Source organism: Stenella coeruleoalba (genome assembly GCF_951394435.1).
Source record: "Stenella coeruleoalba genome assembly, chromosome: 19".
NCBI lineage: Eukaryota > Metazoa > Chordata > Mammalia > Artiodactyla > Delphinidae > Stenella > Stenella coeruleoalba.
In genome coordinates this window covers 44,417,089-44,438,553 of record NC_137165.1, presented here as the reverse complement: position 1 = coordinate 44,438,553, position 21,465 = coordinate 44,417,089, and the positions used below count along the sequence as shown (strand labels likewise).

Here is a 21,465-nt window from a genome sequence, read left to right as displayed (position 1 = left end):
CCCCCGCCCCAACCAGGACTCCTTTTGCCGTTAGACGTGCATTCCTCCTGCTCTGGAAGAGCGGCTCTGCATCCACAGCCGGCCCTGCCTTCGGAGTCGTGGAGCCTGGGCAGAGGGACCCGCACCGGCCCGTCTAGAGAGCGGACGAGACACTACTTCTGCTCAGACTCCAGGCGCCTCCCTCCTTCTACGCCCCCTTGTTCTTTGGGGGAAGGTATCCTGCGTGTGCCTCCACCCCGCCCGGAGGGGCAAAAACTCCCTGGTCCCCGGCTCGTACCCCCATCTTCGCCTCTCCAGGCGCGGGACCTTCACGTTCAGCCGCCGCGTCTCCAGGCCCGCACAGCGTCAGGTGAGCTCTCACCTGGGGAGGGTGGGCGCGGGAGCTGGGGGCGGGGCGGGGGCGGACCCGGGGCGGTGGCCCCACCCGCGACGGGGCGGGGCAAGCCGGCGGGGCCAATGAGGCGGGGGGCTCGCCGCCTGCGGGGGTGCGCAGCCAGCGCCGCTCCTGTCCGCCCGCCCGCTCCGCCCCTCCGGGGTTTAAAGCCCCGCGGGCGGCTGGTGGCGGCGCTGCTAGCGCGGAGCGGCGCGAGGAGATGCGACAGGGCGCCGCGCCGCCGGCATCATGCGCCCCCCGCCCGCGCTGGCCCTGGCCGCGCTCTGCCTGCTGGCGCTGCCCGCCGCCGCCGCCGCCGCCTACTTCGGGTCAGTGCCCGCCGCGCCCCGGCCCGCCTGCCTTCCCCTCCTCCCGCTGCAGCAAGGCCAACTTTTCCCTTCCGCTGGCCCTGGCCCCGGCGGGATCTCGAACTCAGACCTTAGCCCCGGTGATACCCAGCCCCATCTCGGGGTCGGAGTTCGCGCCCAGAACTCCTTCTCTGGCTTCCCCGACTCGGACCCGGATCCCACCTTCTAGCGTCCGAGCTCTGGTCCCCTTCACCGCCGCTCTTCTCACCCCGTCCTGTCCGAGACCTCATCCCGCCCACTCGGCCGGGTCTCAGACCCCCACCCAAGCTCCCGGACTCTGCAGGCGTTTCGCACCTTGTCCCCGTCCTCCCCGGGGCTCCCTGTCCCTGCCTGTCCAAGGCGTCCCTCCCGCGCTCGGATGCCCTCTCGGATCCTCACTCGGTGCCCTGTCCGCCCCCATCCTGGGCTCTGTCCAGCCACCCGTCCTTGCCTGGGGCTCCCTCCCGACCCTCTGCCTTCGCCCCGCAGAGCGGAGACCCGGAGGGCTGGCTGGCTGGGTGGGGTGGGTTTTTACCGAGGCTGGGGGAGGGGATCGCGCTGATCCAAGAGGGATGGGGGAACCTGCGGACCGTGGGGAGTGTCAGCTGGAGAGCGGGAGGGAACCGTCTGTGGGGGAAACCCAACCAAATCTCAGACCTGGCGTCGGGTGACTTCTCAGGAGAATGACGAAGAGAGTAAGAGGGGAGGCGGTATACATGATTGGAAAAGGAGGGTCAGAGTTGGGGGTGACAACTGGGGAGAGAATGGGTGGGAGTGGGCAGTGTTTGGAGAGCAAGTTACAGGGCAATTGTCCCTCCTTCTCTGACCCTGAATTGCAGGGACTTGGGGTGGGAGATGGGGTCGTGGGTGTGAAGGGACTTTCCTGACCTCCACCCAAAGCCTGTTCTAAATATATACAATCTCTTACTTTAAATCATGGCACTTTTTGTGATCCTCACCCCAAATCAAGATGAGGTTTACAGTCTGACCCCAGCAAAGGCAAAAACAAACAAACAAAAACCAAAAAACAAAAACCACCAAGCAAGTGACCTGCCAGAGACTGCTCTTAAGGACCTGGCGGGGGGGGGGGGGGGGCGAATAAGGGTCTGAGAGGGTCTGAGAGGTCCTGCACAGGCTGGAATAAGGGCTGTGGGCTAATTTCCAGGTCATGACCCCTGGTTAAAACATGCCTTGGCTGTGGGCAGTGGCCGCTCCTGAAATATATAGCGGGTGGCATCAGCCCAGACCCTAGCTCAGGGCTCAGCTTGCTGGTGACTTGGGAAGATCACTTAGTCTCTGGCCTCATTGTTCCCTTTTGTACAGAGAAGGGGCTAAGCTTGATATGACTGAGCCTCTCTATCCACTTCAAGAGCACTGTGCATTCATGTTCGTTTCCCAATGATTTCAGTCTTGAAAAGGCACTGCTCCTGCCTCAGCAGACAGGATAAAATGGTTATAGGGCACAGACTCTGGGCTCAATCCCCAATCCATCTGCTTGCTAGCTGTGTGCTCTTGGCCAAGTCACTTAACCTTTCTGTACTTCAGTTTCTTATCCTTAAAATGAGAATAATAGTGCTTATTTCATATGAGGATCATGTGAGTTAGTACATGTAAAGCACTTAGAACAGGGTCTGGCACATAGTAAATGCTCAACTAATGTTACTAATTATTAAGGAGATACAGTGTCTTGATATTCCAGCCCCAGCAGGGGTTTCTGAGCTGGAATGGAGAGTGGGGGCAGGAGAGGGGTGTGGACAAATGGTGCCTGCATCCTCTTGGATATCAGCTCATTTTCACAATCCTTGTGTTTGCTTGGGTTTAGAGGTTGAGGATGGGGCAAGGGCCAGATGAGATGGGAGGAGAGGGGCTCCAGGAAGCTGGAACCACCCAGCCTGGTGTGGTTGGAAGGGAAAGGAGTTTGTGGCAGTGCACAGGTTTAGAATTTGAGGACCGTGAGCAAGGGGGCAGTCTTGGAAATGAAAAGGGAGATGGTGGATCAGGCATGGGTTGGGGCTGAGAGGGAACCTCTTCCAAGTCGTGAGCCCCCCTGGACAGAGCTGGCAAAACACACTCAAGCCACCACCACCCCAGTCTGGGGAGGAGGAAAAATGTTCAGAGAATAAGCTAAAACTGGGGTTTTGTGCTGTTGTGTTTGGTCTCAGAAACAGACAGGATGCAGCCCGAATTCTCACTGAGGAAGCCCTTTCATGACTCAGTTAGGCCAGGTTTTCCATCGTACTATCCGAATTCGCTCTCTGGAAGGAATCTATAACACTGTAGTGAGAATGTGAGGCAATGTGCTTCTCCCCCCTCTAGGTCATTTGCATCTGAAGTCTCATTTCTGATTATAAGATCAAGTGTTTTGGCATCCTGATAAAAGAAAATTCAGACATCAGGAGAGCAGGTGAGGCCAATCTTCTTGGGGTTTTTAAGATCATAGAATCAGGCTTTAGAGTTGGAAGTGACCCCCAAGGTTTCTCTGGTCTAACTCCCTGCTTCAAGCAGGTCATGTATTATTATTCCTATTTTTCAGATGAAGGAACCGTCATCCCCAAAACAGTGAGCCAGCAACTGCTTCTGGTGCTTTTGCTTGAGCCTAGCACCTGATTCTGGTGATGCCGATAATAACGTAACTAGTATTGCAGTTTACAGATAATTTTCTTGTTCAGCCCCTCTGCCATCTGATCCCCAGACCCATTCTTGAGGTATACAGGATGGGTGTAAATAGTTCCCAAAAGGAAACTGAGGGTGAGAAAGTTTCAGTGACTCACGCTATGTCGCACAGCAAGCTAGTGGGAGAGGCAGGATAGAAACCAGGTCCCGCCGCCAATCTGGACTCTTTGTTCTACAGAGAGTATTAGCCACTAGAGCTAATACTGTGTGGTCACCCAGGAGAGCTGCAGCTGCAAAGGAGCTGCAGAGGGTGAGGAGGTAGAGGATTGCCCCCGCCCCTACTTGGTTAAATCTGTCAGATTCTTGGCTGTAGTAGGATGGGTGAGGTCACAGCATTCTCCTCTGTCCTCAGCAGTGAGATAGGATGCACTGAGCCCTGCTCGGGTATCAGGTGGGCTCCCAGAGGATGGCACGATGACAGTGGGATGGAAGGTGGACCAGGTTTGTCCTGGCTCTGGACCACTCTCAGTGTTGTCCACGATCGAGTCACTTGCCTTCAAGGTCTTTAGCATCTGGAGGTCCTAATGTTCCCTAACCAGCTGGTCCTGGCTTGGAAGCCTAGGATTACTCACGAGCTCATGTCTTGGCTCAAATGGCTTGGGAATTCTGCAAATCTTAAGTTCTGTGGTGTTTTATAAATGAACACTCACTGTATTATGTGATGAGCTGGGTATATGTTAGGCCTTGTCAAAAGTCATCTCAGTGAATTTTGTATCTAGAAATAGTTCCTGCGGATGCAGCTTTTAAAATCGTAGTTGACTTTGATGGTGCTTTTTAAATGTGTGACTTCTGCCCTGTTTGGGTTTCTTTCCTATCTAGGGATGGTACAGATCCGTTTATGAAAGCACAGGCTTTTGAGTCATCTAGAAATTAGTTTGAATCCTGGTTTTGCCTCTTGCTAGCTGTGTGACTCCAGGCACTTGTCTTAACCTGTCTGAGCTTTGGGTGATGATAATACCCATCCTAAAGGCTGGTGTGAGGCTTAATTCAGACAACGAATGAAAGGGCCTGGTAGGGTGCCTGGCACATACTAAGTGCTCAGTACAGGCTCACTCTTGGTGGTTGCTAGGGTTCTAACCATCTTCTTGGGTTGTGGAAGTGTCAACATTGTGAAGAAGCAAAACACAACCTTAATTTTTTTTTCCAAATCAACATTACATGCAATAAAATGCATGTATTCTAAGTGCACGGTTTGGGTTTTTTTTTGCGGTACGCGCGGCTCTCACTGTTGCGGCCTCTCCCGTTGCGGAGCACAGGCTCTGGACGCGCAGGCTCAGCGGCCATGGCTCATGGGCCCAGCCGCTCCACGGCACGTGGGATCCTCCCAGACCGGGGCACGAACCCATGTCCCCTGCATCGGCAGGTGGACTCTCAACCACTGCGTCACCAGGGAAGCCCCCCCGGTTTGGGTTTTAACAAATGTATACCCTGTGTAACCACCACCACAATTGCTATATGGAACAGTGCCATCATCCCAAAGGATCCCCTGTGCTCCTTTGCAGTCAACACTCTCCCACCAGCCGCCCCCGTCACCACTTCCCCGCTTTCTGTCACTTTAGTTTTGCCCATTGTAGAGTTTCATATAAATGGAATCATATGGTATATAGCCTTTTGTGTATGAATTCTTTTGCTCAAAATAATTTTTTGAGATTCATCCATGTTGCTGCATGTATCAGTAGCACATTCCTTTTTTCCTGCTGAGTAGTATTCCACTGCATGCATGTACTGCAATTTGTTTATTCATTCACCAGTTGATGGACATTTGGATCGTTTCCAGTTTGGGGCTATTCCAAATAAAGCTGCTATGAACATTCATGTACATCCCTTTTTGTGGGCATATGTTTTTATTTCTCTTGAATACATATCTAGGACTGGATATTTGGATCGTATGGTCATTTGAATGTCTTTTTCATTGGGTTATTTGTCTTATTGAGTTGTAAGAGTTCTTTACATGTTTTGGATATAAGTCCTTTGTCAGAAAGTATTGGCAGTATTTTTTCCCTGTCTGTAGCTTGCCTTTTCATTTTCTTATTGTTATCTTATGAAGAACAGAAGACTTTAATTGTGATGAAGTACAACTTTTGAACTTTTTCTTGTATGGTTTGTGCTTTTTGTGTGTCTCATCCAAGAAATCTCTGCCTATTAGAGGCTGCAAAGATTTCCTCCTACGTGTTCTTCTAGAAACTTCCTAGTTTTAGCTTTTACACTCAGATCTATGATTCTTTTGGGGTTAATATTTGTGGATGGTGTGAGGTAAATGTTGAAGTTTATTGTTTTCCATGTAGATATCCACTTGTTCCAGCACCATTTGTCAAAAAGATGATCCTTTTTTCATCGTCATCTTTGTTGCAAATTAATTGACCCAATATATGAGGGCTTATTTCTGGACTCTCTATTCTATTCCATAAGTGTATCTTTAGGCCAATGCCACAGTCTTGATCACTGTAGCTGTATGGTAAGTCTTGAAACCAAGTACTATAAGTTCTGTCCTTTTTCAAAATTGTTTTGGCTACTCTAGATCCTTTGTATTTCCACATAAATTTTAGTATCAACTTGTCAATATCTGCAGGAAGGACTGCTGGGATTTTGACTGGGATTGCATTGCATCTATAAATCAACTTATAGATGATTGGCATTCTAACAATATTGAGTCTTCAGGTTTATAAACTGCCCATATCTCTCTTTTGGGGGCTTTTAAGATTTCTTTCAGCAGTGTTTTGTAATTTTCAGTGTATAGGTCTTGCAAACATTTAAAAAATTATTCCTAAGTGTTTTATGTATTTGGATGTTTTTTTAAAAACAGTTTTAGGAATTGACTGGGACCTGAGAAAAACACGGTTGGAGCGAAGAAAGGGCAAAAGAAATTTTACTGCTTTGGGGTGGTAGATTGCAAGCCAAACATCACTGATAAGAATCATTGTATTGGGGGAAGGAATTTAGGCTAGCTTGTCTCTGGGCTCAGCTGTAACCCATGAGGAGCTGGGCTCTAGAGCTGGGGTCAAACCAGCCTCCTCAGTGGCCGGTGGTGGAGTTTCTGAGGCTGAGTGGGGAGGAAACAGAGGAGAGAGAAGCAAGGGGTCTGGGGGACACCTGGGCTGGAATCTCCTAAGGAAGAGAGGTCCTGGAGCCTTTAGGCTTGTGTGCTCAGGTAGAAGTTGGGCTCAGGAGGAGGTGGGCCAGGTGCTGTGAGGGAGACCCTCACCCTGGCATCAGCCTGAGCAGGATGGGAGCCAGCCTAATGCCCTGCTATAGTGTAAGGAGCGCTAGACTTGTAATCACACAGATCGAGTTCAAATCCTCCAGCCAACCACTTACTAGTTGTGACCCAGAGCAAGTCAGTTAACTGCTCTGACCTCAGTTTTCCCATCTATAAAATGGGCTTATCCTTACCTTGTAGGGTCGTTATGAGGGTTTTATGTATATAAAAGTGCTGAAATGCTCTCCACATGTATGGAGTCCAGGAAATCTAGTGGCCCGTCTTAGAGCATCCCAGGTTAAGGAGTATCTTTTTGACATCTGTTCCTTCCTCTCTTCATCTTTATCCAGTCGTTATATAATTTGAATCCTTCCTATATGCAGCCCTTTATGTGCATAATCTCATTTAACCATTGTGACATCCCAGGAGGTAAATGCTGGTGGAATTATCCTCATTTACAGGTGAGTGGGGGTGTGAGGGGAAGCTCAGAGAGGCCAAGTGCCTTGCCCACAGTCACAGAGCCAGTGGCGGGCAGCACCTAGATTTGAATTCTAGTCTGTCAGAACCCGGAGCCAACCTCTTCAACCCTGCCTCCTGCTCCTGTTGACTACCAGCTGAGGCCTGCCTTCCCCTGGGCAGCTCTGACCCTCTGAGCCCTCCACCCCGTAGCCTACATCTCTCACTTGGCGTACGTCGTAGGTATCTCTCGCACTGCATGTCTTCAACTCTTGGTTTGTTACCTAGTTTTTTATGTGCTCACGTCTCCGATTCGTGCATAGAGCCCTTTAAGTGGAAGTCTTGGGGCCCTGTTGTTGGTTGACTCCACCCACGGTCCCTAGCATTGCTTCCTGGTCCACAGTGAGTGGCAGGGTGGGCAGTCCCCTCTCCCTTTTGCTGACCCTTCCTCGTCCCCAGAACCTCCCTCTCTGCCCCATCATGTTTGCTCTTTCTGCATGGCCCTCTCAGGCACATGCTGCTTGGCCACGACCCGGCCTCTGTCAGCATAGGAGTGGGAAGCAAAGCAGAGAGCAGGCACTAGCCCCCATCAGACTCTGGAAGTCAACCACACCTGGCCTTCCATGGGAATCCTGGGGGCAGCAGAGATGAGCTGGGGGTGGGGCAGACACCTCAAGCCCAGACCCTCTCACTGGAGAGACTGAAGAGAGAGGGTGAAGAGTCTCAAAGAGTCAAGAGAAAATCAAACCACCATGTTCAGTCTGTCTTGGAAATTCCAAAGAGACTAGTTTTAGGGCAAGAGCAGAGAAGGTCTGCTTTCCCCATAGTGACAATCCCTTTGAGGCCAGATGTGTTTCAGATTTCAGGAGTTTTCAAATTTTAGCAAGATAATACAATACGCATACCACGTATAACATCATATCCCTAGCAAGGTATAGGGCGGCCCCCAGTAATCGGACACGATTATTTTTGCAGGAAAAACATCTATGTGTTGGGATAAATATAGACCATAAATATTCTCACTTAGGTTCAGGTCAAGTCTTGCTGCCATACGAGTTCGCCACAGCTGTACCCCAAAATTGTAGTTGTCGGAGATTTCTGGAGTCCAGAATCTTGGATAAAATTTTGTGAACCTGTCACGTGTCATCGCGAGAGGTTGGGTACATTGAGTTTTAAAGAAAGACCTGGACCGAGTTCTCACTGTGTATCAGAGGGAGGCTCTGGCTGCCCAAGCACAGCTTATCCCCGGAAACTGGGGTTCAGAGCGAAGCAGCCTGGCTCTCCCTGTCCCCATAGGGGCTAAGCTGGTCAGAGGAGTCAGGGTCTGACTGACCGAGCCCAGACTGCCTTGAGATCTGGGTCGGTCCAGATCCCAGTTTGAGGGCTGGGGCAGGCATGGCCACAGGGAAGCTTCTCCAGAGCCACGCCCCTCCAGAGCCACGCCCTTCCAGAGCCTTCGAGGCTTGAGCTTGGGAAGGTTTGGTGGTGAGGTTGGGGGATATTAGGTAACCCCTGCAGCCTGGGAGTGAGACGGCAGGGAGGCCAGTGGTTTAGACCTGGGAGTGGAGGGGACTGAGGGAGAGCCTGGAGCTATACTCTGCCTGGCAGTTAACACCTGAGAGATGTATGCAGTCAGCAGGTGCCTGGGTTGGGGATGGGGGTGCCTCAGGGGATGAGAAACCAGGACCTCTGCCAAGGGGGTTACGGCCTATTTGGAGAGACTGTCTATACAGCCCTGAGGAGGAAGAAAATAAGTGAGCCGTGCAGAACTAATGGTACTACATCCGAAAAACTGGGAGAAGACAAAGAAGTTGGATGGTTAGAGTGGGATGGGGCTGGCAAGTAAGGAGGACTTCCTGGAAGAGGCAGACAAGCATCTTAGGCTACTAGAGCTGAATAGGGCCTCAGGATCACCTTTCCCATTCCCTGCATTTTTGAGTCAAGTGTTGAAAAAGGCTGTGGTTATAAGAGTCCAGGGGATCCACGAGGGCTTTTAGACCGGGAAAGGCAACCCAGGTAGCAATTACAGCATGAAGAAAGGCATGGAGGTTGGACTGAGTTAGCCATGGCAGGAAGACAAGGAAGAGCATGGCCTGGCATGAGGGGAGGGGCCCTTTGATCCAACCCTGGTTGGCTCTGCATCCAGGAGATTCCAAGGTGGGAAGTTGTCCTGGTCCTGCTCTGGAGGACCCTGCTGTATTCTCAGGGAAGCCATTTATAACTCCATCTATACCCTGGGGCTGTCCTGACCACTCGGGCCCTCACTAGGCATACTCAGGGAGTGGCTCCTTGACCAGGCTGGAGGTTCCTGCTATCCTTAGGGCTGAGGGGAGGGGTGTGGAGGGGCATGAGCCATCCCTGGGACCTGCAGGAGGACAAATGGAATCTGCAGCATGGGACGTCTCCTCCAAGAGCATATGTAAACAGTGGAATTGTCCACATCACAGGGTGATCACACACAAGGCATTCACCAGGGGCCAGGCCCTCCCAGGGCCCACAGCCCAGCCTGAGCCTGCCTGTCCACAGGGATAAGGGTGACCACCCAAGAGACTGCCAAGCTGGTTAGTTGGTCAACTTATCATGGTTAAAAAAACTCGGCCAGGGCTTCCCTGGTGGCACAGTGGTTGAGAGTCCGCCTGCCGATGCAGGGGACACGGGTTCGTGCCCCGGTCCGGGAAGATCCCACATGCCGTGGAGCGGCTGGGCCCGTGAGCCCTGCGCGTCCAGACCCTGTGCTCCGCAATGGGAGAGGCCACAACAGTGAGAGGCCCGCGTACCGCTAAAAAAAAAAAAAAAAAAAAAACTTGGCCAAAGTTGGCCAGCCCATGAGCCAGGATCCCATGGTCGGGGCAGAGCTGGGTGTGGGTGTTGGCTGCCCCAAGATGATACGGCCTCAGCGACTACTTGCCTTTCCCTGCCGTCCCCATGCTGTGTCCCCTAAACGACTCCTCCCCTGGGTCAGGGCTGGGCCTGTGAACCCAAGAAGCTGGGGAAGCTTATCTTAAGGCTTCCAGCCTCCCTCCTCTCCTCCCCTTCCTTTCCTCACCCCAGACTTCCCCTTTCTCTCTTCTCTTCTCTTCTCTTCTCTTCTCTTCTCTTCTCTTCTCTGATCCCACACTCTCTCCTTTGAGCTTCCTCTGTCTAGCAAAGTATGTTCTCAGGTACTGGCATTGTTATATCAGACTCTCACACTTCAATATGAGTTGGCAGCCCACTGCTCCAAGCTTTATTTCTGACTCTTGGCTGAAAAGAAACTGAGTTTTAGACCAGGGTCCTCTCTCCTTTCAGCTGCTCAGGGGGCCAGAGGAGTCCTGACCAGCCTTCCTTCCCTTCAGTCCTACCGGCCTTGCGTTCCGATCACCGTAGACATTTACCATGGTGAAGGCTGCTTTTGCTTCCCTGAAGTGTTACATTAAAACTGAAAGCAGAGACCGCCAATATTGATGGAAGCAATCGGGAGACCGGGGGTGCAGCCCCAGCCCTGCCACTAATTCAGTGGATCATCTTGGACAAGAATCTTACATGAACTTCCAGGGCACCAGACAGATCAAAGCAGAGACTTGCATACTTGGCAAACCTCTTGCCTTCCTGCCTGCACTGCAGAAGCCTCTGGGGTACCTCCCAGAAGCCATCAGGGCAAAACTTCTGGACTGGGTGATCCTGAAGGGTTTCCCCAGCCCTAGAATATGATGATTCAAGTGGTGTACATTTGGACCCAGCCAGGGAAGTGGGGGAGATGCTTATCATCCCAGACTTGTGAAGGGGAGGGCTTCCTTTGCACAGGAGTGACTTTGGTACCCTCCATGGTCACTGTGCCACCTGATCCATCCATGCCAGCGACAGACTTCCCCTCCTCAGCTTCAGCCTGAGCCTGAGCGGAGTGGCAGGAAGACAGGAGGAGGAAGGGGGAAGCATTTCCTCCACAGATGTTGCACCAGCCAGGCTCTAAATACCCGAGATTGTTGAGATGCAAAGCAAGCCTGTTGGGCGGCCTGCTTGCTGCCCACTTAGCTCCTGCGCACCCGTCTCCACGATGCCATCCTCAGCAGGCAGCCCAGTGGGCGGCTGCAAAACAGGAAGTGGAGCTGTTCTGGGAGAGATAAAGCCCACAGCTGGGCCAGTCTCTTTTCTCTCTGAGCCAGCGGTGGGCTGGTGGGGGGCGGGGAGGTGTGCTGATTCAGTCCTCAAGGTGGGTTCTGAGGCTAAGAGGTGGGGAGGAAAGGAAGGCTGAGACCCGGACAGGGATGTAGTGAGCAGTCTGGTTTGTTTTGGTCTTCTGTGGCCTGAAGCTGATGCTCAATATTGATATTTAAATAAAAGAGTGAGTGAAGGGATGGGGGAGGGGGAGTTGGAGGAAAAGTGGGAAACGGTACCTGCCAAATTTGCCATTAAGGCTGCTCAGTAAGGACATCCTCATGGAGGACGTATGAGGTGACAGTGAGTCTTGTCAAGGAGAGAGGAGTCTGAAGGATGGAGAGAGGGATGTGCTTCTCAGCAGAGTAAACCTCGGGGCCCCTCAGATGACGGGAGGAGGGGAGAGGAGCCAGGGGTGTGGAGGGGGCCCCCTGTCTGAAGAAGGACTGCCCGGAGCCATGTGCCCTCTTTTCCTGGGCCAGACACTGTCCTCACTAACTCTCCCCTGCTGGGAAGAGGTGGGGACTGGAGAGGGCAGGTGGGGGTGGGGAGTGTAAGTGTCAGTGTGAGTGTGTGTGTGTGTGTGTGTGTGTGTGTGTGTGTGTGTGTGTGTAGGGGGATTTAGTGAGGGCGGGAGAGGTGGGCTGAGATATTTGAGATGAAAGCACAAAAGGTGCACTTACCATGCAAATGGCCCTGCAGCGGAGGAAGCCTGTTATCGGAGCATCTAATAGGGTTTTGCGGGGCCAAGGCCAATGCTCCAGGCAGGGCAAGGCTTTCCTGGTTCCCAGGTAGCTGCCTGCAGTTGGCACCAGCCCTGGTGCCAGGAACAGCTCCTGGTCCCTCCAGCTAAGTGTCCAGACAGGCTGGCATTACCTGGTGTCCTGGGAACCGCCAGTCTTGTCCTGTGCCACCCACCTGCTCACCCACCCACATCCCAGGGGCGGTCTCCTCTGGAACCATCAGACCCTCTCGAGCAGAAACAGGGATGGGGGTGGGGGTGGGAGAACAGAGCCTGGGCACCCCCAGGTGATGGGAAGTGCTCTACACCTGCCGAGCCTTCTCCAGAGAGCTCCCAAGAGCTTCCTTCAGCCACCTCTCCGCCCCGGGCCTCCCACTGCAGGCAGGAGGGGACTGGCTGAGGTCAGGGTCTTACCCAGATGGTGTTAGGAGATCTGATCCAGGTCCCTGAGCAGCTATTGTCCTCTGGGACTTGGGCTGGTTCAGAGCCTTCTCCTTCCCTGCCCCTTGGGGTCTGGGGAGAGTTTGCAGTGCTCTGAATCCAGCCAAGTTCCCTCCAGACTGTGAGCTCCTTGAGGTTATGAGTGTGTGTCCCAGCACCCAGCACAGCACCTGGCACGTAGTAGATGCTTAAGAATGACACTTACCTGGAGCTTACCGTGTGCCAGATACAGTTCTAAGAGCTCTACAGATGTTAATTCATTTAATCCTCACATAAGCATGTGAAATAGGTCCTGTGATTATCTGCATTTCACAGATCAGGCACAGAGAGGTGAAGTGCCTTGCCCAAGGTAGAACAGCTAGTAAGAGGCGGAGGTGGGATTTGAACTGAGGCTCCAGTCATGCTCTCCCACTAGTCAAGGTGTATTTATTAGATAGAGTGAGCTCAGGGGGTGAGTGGACATCCCTGGGGTCACCAGTGGGTGAGGGCAGACCTGGGACCAGACTACCCAGGCCAGAACAGCCTTGGGGGCCTGAGGTCCCCACACTCTAGCAAGTGCTGGGTGATCATTCCAGGGTGAACTCTAGTTCTGCTCAGGGGTTCGCTGGTCCCTGGTGTCCTGTTGACCATAGACCAAAGCAGTCTCCTGGGAGGCTTCCCCAAAGCCTGGGAGAACCTACTTTTGCTTCCTTCAAGGTCATCCCAGATGGGGCAGCTTTAGCCAAAACTGGATGGTGGGAGCCTTGCGCAGGGTGAAAGAAGGCATGGGCGGGGAAGACCAGGCATGGACAGAGGGGGTCTGGGGGCGCGGGATGTGAGATGAAGTCCGGAGGGGCACCCTTGACTTTTCCCACTTTGGAGGGAGATGTGGTGGCCTGGGAAGTGGCTGGGGAGGCTCTGGGGTCAAAGCCAAAGGCATCTCATTGTGTGAAGGTGGGGGCTTCCAGTCTTATCGACCTGACCACCAAGGGCCATGGGCTGAGGGTGCAAAGGACAGAGGGGCACAGGCTGGGGGCAAAGAAGGGAGGTGAACGGAGACGGTCACGTGGGGTGGTTGCTTTCCTAATGGGACAAAAGAGGCTGGAAGTCAACCTGGGAGAGCCCGACAGGAAACAGGAACTGGGGAGACAGACCAGCTGGGCCAAAGCAGGTGCAACTGATGGGGAAGGGTTGGTCCCAGGTGGCTCAGGGGCACTTGAGTCAGGCAGGAGCCTGCAGGTGCTCTTATCCCTCAGCCCAGAAGGGTAATCAGCAAGTTTACAGGTTATTTGTCCTCTGCTCTTCAGTCCAGAACAGCGCTCGCTTGCTTGACTGATAGCGTCCCACCTGACCATGGGGAGGTATCTTCATTAAAACCCCAGATTTTGTCTGGATTACCTTAGGCTCACCAAAGCTCACTCGATCTTCTCTGGTTGTACCTCTTACCCTCAAGATGCAACTAACATGTAGAGATTTTTGCAGAAGGGCTTGGTGGGTGGGGTTCTCAGGCTTGGAGTGCCAGATAGAATGATTTCTTCAATGGGAACGGATCATGCCCACGGACCCCGGAACAGATTGGAACCTGCAACACCTAGAATTCTTCTGAGGTCCAAGAAGAAACCGTCTCTAGCAGATGCCACGGCAGCCACAGGGCATGTGCCAGAGCATTCACTAGCACTGTTTAAGGAAATCAGTTGAGGTATTTTCTAAGGTTGATGTCCTGCCACTATTTCTTCAAAGAAAAAATGGTCCCAGAGTGCAACATAGAAAACAAATGAAAGGGAAACTGGGTCCTGGTATGTCTCTCGGTTGTCTTCCTAGGTCCTATGGGGGGCCCCTGAGGCAGTGTGAGGGGGCCTTTTTGGAGAGCAGCCCTGGGCAGACCAGGGCCCAGTATGGCCTGAAGCTCCTGTGCGGTTGGCTGCCTTTCCTGACCATTAATCGCTACTAAGTGTCATTACTGCTAATAAAATTAACCGACTTTATACTGGACTCCTGGGGCCATCAATCACAGGGTCTATTACACGAAATTAAAAAAACAGTGGCCTGTTGATGGGAGGAAAATGTGTTTGCCGAGCCTGGCTCACAAGTGCAGCGTAGGGTGTGCTGGTACTCCACAGCTGTCAGAAGGTGGTGACCAGGGACGGCACCCTTAGTTAGACAAACTGACTCTCAGCCTTGACATTGTTCTACAGATAGGAGTGTCTCAAGTAAGAACAGAGATGACCACAGGGAGACTCTGGGGCCAGGGGCTGAAAATCTCCCCCAATTCTCCCTCCCATTTTCACCTCTGTTCCTCTCTATGGGTTTAGTTCACTCTTTTTCTCTCTCTTTGGACCAGCTTTCTATCTCTTGAGTTACAAGCCCAAAGAAAGAGAAAACAACTGTATGCTGTCTTAAGTCAAAGAAAGAGAGAGAGCAAATGTATGCTCTCTTAAGTCAAATTCCAAATTCCCAGAGAAAGAACTGATTGGCCCAGCCTGGGTCATGTGATCCTCAGTGGTCCAATCAGCAGGCCAGAGCAGCAAGATCATATGGTATAAAATGGCCGACAGGGTAACCATGTAGATAGAAGGAACAAGTAGGCAGCCAACCCAACAGGTGTCTGAAAGAGTAATTTAAAGGGCTTAGTAGTAAGCACTCAGAATGTGGTAGCTAAGGGAGTTCCCTGATGGTCCAGTGGTTAAGACTTGGCACTTTCACTGTTGGGCCTGGGTTCAATCCCTGGTCAGGGGATTAAGACCCCACAAGCCACATGGCATGGCCAAAAAAAACCCCGTGGTAGATAATATTATATAATAGAATATAAATTATACATTATATATTATATAATATAGCTATAATGATATAAAAATAATAGCTATTGTTCTTATAATGGAATTTGATCCTTGAAGGATCTGCTGTCCTGTTGGCCAAAATTCCCGTCATTCCCTGCTCGTTCTCTCATCTGTTAATCACTACTACAAGGGAAACACAAGAACTGCATGAACAGAAGTTGCCCCTCACACCAGTCCCTGGTGTGGGGAGGAAGACATTTGAGGGGCTAGATGACTGCTGCACCCTTTGCTCCTGCAGCCCCCAAGCTGCCCTCCACACCGGAAGTCAGTCAGGGTGGGGTCTCCTGGGCTGGAGTTGACATTGGGTTCTGCTCTGGACCTGCCAAGGGTCAAGCTCTAAGGGTTTCCTGCCAGACTGCAGGGAGGGGTTTGGGTGTAGACCTGGTGGACTGGAAATTTACCCATTTGCCCCCAGATTAATGATTAACGGGTCCCTGCCCTCACCCTGTCTGGGAGGGGAGCCCAGGGCCAGGCTGGGCCAGGAGGAGCCCGATAGCATCTGTCTCTGCTCGGGGGTTTCCGAGATTTGCTCCACACTGGGTTGGCTGCACCTGATGGATTTGGGATCTACGGGCACTTTCTGGGGGCAACTGGGACCCGGCCAGGACCCACACCCTCCCTGGGGTGGACGGGGAAGGTGTGGCATCCAGCCAGATGTCCTGGCTGGGGCAGGTGGCTCCAAACAGGAGAGCCGCGCCCTTGGCCCTGTGGGATGTGCGCCTCTCTGACCACTCAGGGCTTGGCCACAGGGCTTGCCTTGGCTGGGGGCCCTTGAGCACTATGGGGTGCAGCCCAGACCTGGCCACACAAGTGACAAGGGCCCCATCCAAGCAGGAGCTTTAAGAGCCATCGCCTGGTTCCACCTTTGATCTTTTACCACGGCCACAAGGCCAGCAAATTCCAGAAAGGGGCTGCTTCCTCCAGCCTGGGTGCCAGAATGATATATATTTCACCTACTCCGAGGGCCGCCAGGGTACAGGACAGCATATATTTTGAACTGGGAGAAACATCTCATGGACCGCTTCTGGGCGGAGGGAGGGTGAGCTCTATTTGTAGTCCAGAGGGCATGGGTTCGATCCATGGTGGGGGAACTATGATGCCGCTGGGCACAGCCAAAAAAAAAAAAAAAATCACTGTAGTCCGCACCTTGCTGCTGAGCTGCTATAAGACTCAAGTTAGTCACTGCCTCTTTGTAAAACCTTTGTTTCCTTATCTGTACAAAGGGAAGACTCTGCCCAGGTTAGAGAGTAAAACATCTAGCAAGAGGAAAGAGTTTTGAGAAACTCCAGCTAGCAGGAAAGTGAAACAGCAAGTCCCAGGCCCTGTGGTTAGTATCTTTTTAAATAATCCTCCCAGCAGCCCCAGGAGGTAGCGAGGATCACACTTTCCATTTTCCAGAGGAGAAAATCAGTGCTTCTAGGTTACACAGCTAGGAAGTGACGGGCCACTGGAACGTGGCAGCCTGACGTCAGCATCCGTGGACTTCAGATATAGTAGAGCAAAGAGTCTGGAGCTGGTGGCCTGATGAAAATATACTTCCTTCATCTTCATCCACCTGTCAGTCCATCCAGCCATCCTTCCTTCCTCCCTTCATCTCTCCATCCTTCCACCGTTCCATCCATTCAGGTATTCCCTAAGTATCTTTTTGTAACAGGCATGGAGTGGCCAGATGGTTAAAGATCTCTCTGGGGATTATGGAAACAAGTTAGGTTGGCATGGCATTACTTGGGCAACAACCTAATGTAAGGGAGAGAGGAATACCAGGGAAATTGGCTGGACGTCTTCTTACTGTCGACATCCCTCTGCCTGCCCCTCTTAGGAACATACAAGCCAGGCAGCAGCCAATGCTATGTGCAATGTTTGATCCCCAAAGCTGCCCAGGGAATGTGGAAAATATACAGATTCCCAGGTCCTATTCCAGACCAAGAGAAGCAGAATTGCTAAGTATAGATCCTGGGCATCTGTATTTTTAATAAGCACCTCAGATGATTTTTCTGATTGGGCAAGTTTGGGGAATAAGGTGGGTAAGAAGAGCAGAGACTTTGGCTTCTGGAAAACTTGGGTTTGAGATCTTGCACTAGCTCTTGTTATAAGCACCTTGGTTTCCTGCTCTGTAAAATGGGGGCATGACCCCATGGGGCCAGCCTCCCTCCTAGAAGGGCGAATAGTGCAGCCCCCAGGAAGGCCCTTCCACTCACCTGCCCCACATTCTTAGAGACTGTCATCCTTCCTCCTCCCCTGTCACGACCCAAGGGTCACTGGTCTCCCTTCTCTCTTGCTCCCTCTAGCCTAACCGGGCGGGAGGTCCTGACACCCTTCCCGGGTCTGGGCACCGCCCCTGCCCCAGCACAGGGTGGGGCCCACCTGAAGCAGTGTGACCTCCTGAAGCTGTCCCGCCGGCAGAAGCAGCTCTGCCGGCGGGAGCCAGGCCTGGCTGAGACGCTGCAGGATGCCGCACACCTCAGCCTGCTCGAGTGCCAGTTCCAGTTCCGGCATGAGCGCTGGAACTGCAGCCTAGAGGGGAGGACGGGGCTGCTCAAGAGAGGTAGGGAGGTGGGCTGGGAGGAGGAGTGCTGCGGGGAGGAGGGCTGGGAGGGAGGAGGGCTGGGGGGAGGAGGGCTGGGAGGGAGGAGGGTTGGTGAGGAGGAGGATGCCTTTCCCACTCCAACATTCCCAAGACCACGTTGCCCTTACGAGCCCAGCACGGTCCTGAGTAAGAAGGGTCCTGGAGCTAATGAGCCCTAGCTTTTCCCTGTTTGGCGGGGGCAGGGGAGCAAGGAGGACACAAGAGAGGAGAGGAGGAGCACAACCCATTCCTGGAAGAGCCCACAGATGAGATGGGTGGTCCCCCAGTCCCTTCCCTCAGCCTCCATACACACACACACACACACACACACACTCACACTCACACACACTCACACTCTCACACACACTCACACTCACACACACTCACACACACACTCACTCACACACACTCACACTCACAAAGGTATGAGAGCAGATAAGGAGGGATGGCAGTTAATAGCTGGCCAAGTGACATGACACAGGCCAACAACAGACTTCATTTGTTCATTGACTCACCTGCTTCTTTGTTGATCATAAGCATCAGTCCATGCTTCCCTCCCTCCCTTCCATTCCCACGCTCCCTCCCTCCCTCCCTTCCATTCCCACGCTCCCTCCCTCCCTCCCTGCCCGCCCCATGTCTCCACTTGGCCATCATTTCACTAAGCATCTGGTGAGGCTCTCAGTGAGCCAGGCACTGTGCTGGATGCTGGAGATATGGAGCCGAGCAAGACCCCATCTTCCCTCAGAAAGCATTCAGCCCAAGTGGGGGAAAAGGTCATCCTGTGACTATCACCAAGCATCAATGGGCTTTTGACAAAAAAGGGAGCGATGGTGCATCAGAGCAGCCCACCCCCTTTCAGGCAACTGTTCCCCGTGGCTGGGAGCGTCTGGGCAGAACTGATGCCCCCCCCACCTCAGTGTCACAAGCACCCCGGGTATATCAGAGAGCAGGTAGAAGGTAGTGAGCTCACGGGGAGGCCAGCTCTGGGCTGCACCCCATAGTGCAAGCGCTGTGATTGTCCTGGAAGTGGGTGGATGGTTGGTTTGGGACCAGTCAGGTGGGAGACCCGAGGTCACTCAGTCATTGGGTCTACTCCCCAGTAGGTAGCAGAGGGTGACATTGGGAGGCATCAGGAAGCATATTTCAGAGGATCAGGGGCTCAGAAACGGGGTGGTCCAACTTGCTCACACATCAGCTTGGAGTCAAGATCAATGGTTTAACCCCCTTCGCCACTCGCCAGATGCCCGTGTCACTTCTCTCTGCATCTGTGTTCTCACCTGTTTAGTAGAAGGAGAAGCCCCTGTCCTGCTGCCCTTAGAACCTGGGCACACACTCCCTTGGGAATTGGAAGTTCCATTTAAACAGCAACTTGCATGCTGAGTTTAAAGGGCAGGTGACAGGGAGGCTGCCCTGAGCTGTGCCCTCAGGTTCACAGGCCCTTCATCCTGCTCGCCACAGTGGCCCCACCACCCACTGTATCCTCAGAGGGCAGCAGACAGCCCCTGAGCCCACTCTCCTCCTCCCTCCCGATCCTCCCGGGGCCCGGCCCAGGTTTCAAGGAGACGGCCTTCCTGTACGCGGTGTCCTCGGCCGCCCTCACGCACACTCTGGCCCGGGCCTGCAGCGCCGGGCGCATGGAGCGTTGCACCTGTGATGACTCTCCGGGCCTGGAGAGCCGGCAGGCCTGGCAGTGGGGCGTGTGCGGCGACAACCTCAAGTACAGCACCAAATTCCTGAACAACTTCCTGGGGCCCAAGAGAGGAAGCAAAGACCTGCGGGCACGGGTAGATGCCCACAACACCCACGTGGGCATCAAGGTGAGCACGTTCCCGGGTGACCCAAGCCCTTCCCGCCAGAGTGCAGGGCTGCGGAGCGAGGTCTCTAGGAGGCCATTATCCGCCCTGCCCCCAGCACACGCACAGAGCTGGCCCAGGATGAACCTCATCCTTGCAACCAACATTCCTTGGGCATCCATTCTGGACCATTACCAGGTACCAGGAAGTAGGGAAGGATCCTGGACATCACTGTCGGCTGGGCAGCAGGTGGGAGCTTGGCTCAGGATGGGGCCTTGGTGAGGCAGAAACGTGTTTGGAGAAGGGTCTCCATTCCAAGCACTGGCCTTCCTGGAGGTCCTAGAAGCCAAGGTAGTTTGACAACTGACCTGGTACAACCCCTGTCCCTTCTCCATTTTACAGATGGGAAGACAGAGGAGGCCCAGAGAGGGGAAGGAACTTGGCTGAGGTCACACAGTAGTGGGAGGGCGGGAGGGTAAAAGCTATCTAGGTCTACTCGGACCAGAAAGCTGGGAGAGGCTAGGCCTCCATTTCTTTAAGAAATTGAGTTCTGTGTTCTGTTTCCTTATCACTGAGTTTGTGTAAACCAGGGCTGCTGTGTTCAGTTGTGCAAGCTGTCTGCTCCACAAGGACTTTGGGCCAGGGGAGGAGCTGGGGCTAACATCCGGCCCACACTGCTCTTACCAAGATGTGAGGACCGTCTCTGCCCAGAGGAAGGGGCGCCTAGAGCTAGTTTTCACTAAGGTGCCACGTGGGCCGGCTAGAGTCTTATCTGCGCCCCCCATGGGGACCTTCCCCTGTCTCTTTCCCATCCTCCTGTTGCTTCCCAGCCAGGGTTGGTGCTCTGGGGTCTGTGGGCCCGGGTCTCTGACCACGCCTCCCTTCCGCCTCTCCTCGCAGGCCGTGAAGAGTGGCCTCAGGACCACGTGTAAGTGCCACGGCGTGTCGGGCTCCTGCGCCGTGCGCACCTGCTGGAAGCAGCTCTCCCCGTTCCGCGAGACAGGCCAGGTGTTAAAGCTGCGCCACGACTCAGCCGTCAAGGTGTCCAGCGCCACCAACGAGGCCTTGGGCCGCCTGGAGCTGTGGGCACCGGCCAGAGCAGGCAGCTCCACCAGGGGCCCGGCCCCACGGCCCGGGGACCTGGTCTACATGGAGGACTCACCCAGCTTCTGCCGGCCTAGCAAGTACTCGCCCGGCACAGCGGGCAGGGTGTGCTCCCGGGAGGCCAGCTGCAGCAGCCTGTGCTGCGGGCGGGGCTATGACACCCAGAGCCGCCTGGTGGCCTTCTCCTGCCACTGCCAGGTGCAGTGGTGTTGCTACGTGGAGTGCCAGCAGTGCGTGCAGGAGGAGCTTGTGTACACCTGTAAGCATTAGGCCCCCTGCCCAGTGTGGCAGCTGGACTCTGCCAGGACCTCGCATGGCACCGGGCCACCTCGAGGCCACCCAGATGTCCAGCCAGCCCCCCTGGGCAGGTGCACGCAGCGTGCATGCACTCACCCACGTGCATGCCAGTGCACATGTGTTCCTCTCCCCACTGGGCCCCATCAGCCTTCCCCTCCCTCGACTCGAAAGGTGGGAGCCCCACCCCTGAACCCAAGGGTCCCCAGCCTTGTTGAGGACTTGGAGCGGGAGGGCAGAGTGGGAAGGTTGTGGAGGGAAATAAGGGAGGCCAAGAGAAGGGCAGGACTGAGGTTTTGGAGAGGAGAGGGGGTGCATCCCGCCATCTCGATTCCTGGGATTAGTGGCCTAAAGCCAGCAAGATGTTGGGAGGTGAGCTTCTGGGCCAGGAAGGCTCAGGGAGGCAGGGTCAGTCAGAAGCAAAGGCCGGAGTCTGCCTGGGATGGGTCAGTCCAGCTGTAAGTGTGACCGGGGTCCACTTGTGCTGTGAGGCCCCAGTGCAGCTGGCATTCGTGATACACAAGACTTGG

General features: G+C 53.8%; 1 protein-coding gene across 1 annotated transcript; it reads left to right on the top strand.

The window, feature by feature from the left end:
- Nucleotides 1–616: 616 nt before the first annotated feature.
- WNT9B (Wnt family member 9B) lies at nucleotides 617–20,911 on the top strand (the record flags this gene model as incomplete). Its single annotated transcript, XM_079904964.1, has 4 exons — nucleotides 617–702; nucleotides 17,467–17,723; nucleotides 19,296–19,561; nucleotides 20,438–20,911. The coding sequence occupies exons 1-4, from the start codon at nucleotides 623–625 to the stop codon at nucleotides 20,909–20,911; spliced, it is 1,077 nt and encodes a 358-aa protein (XP_079761090.1). The 5' UTR covers nucleotides 617–622.
- Nucleotides 20,912–21,465: the final 554 nt, after the last annotated feature.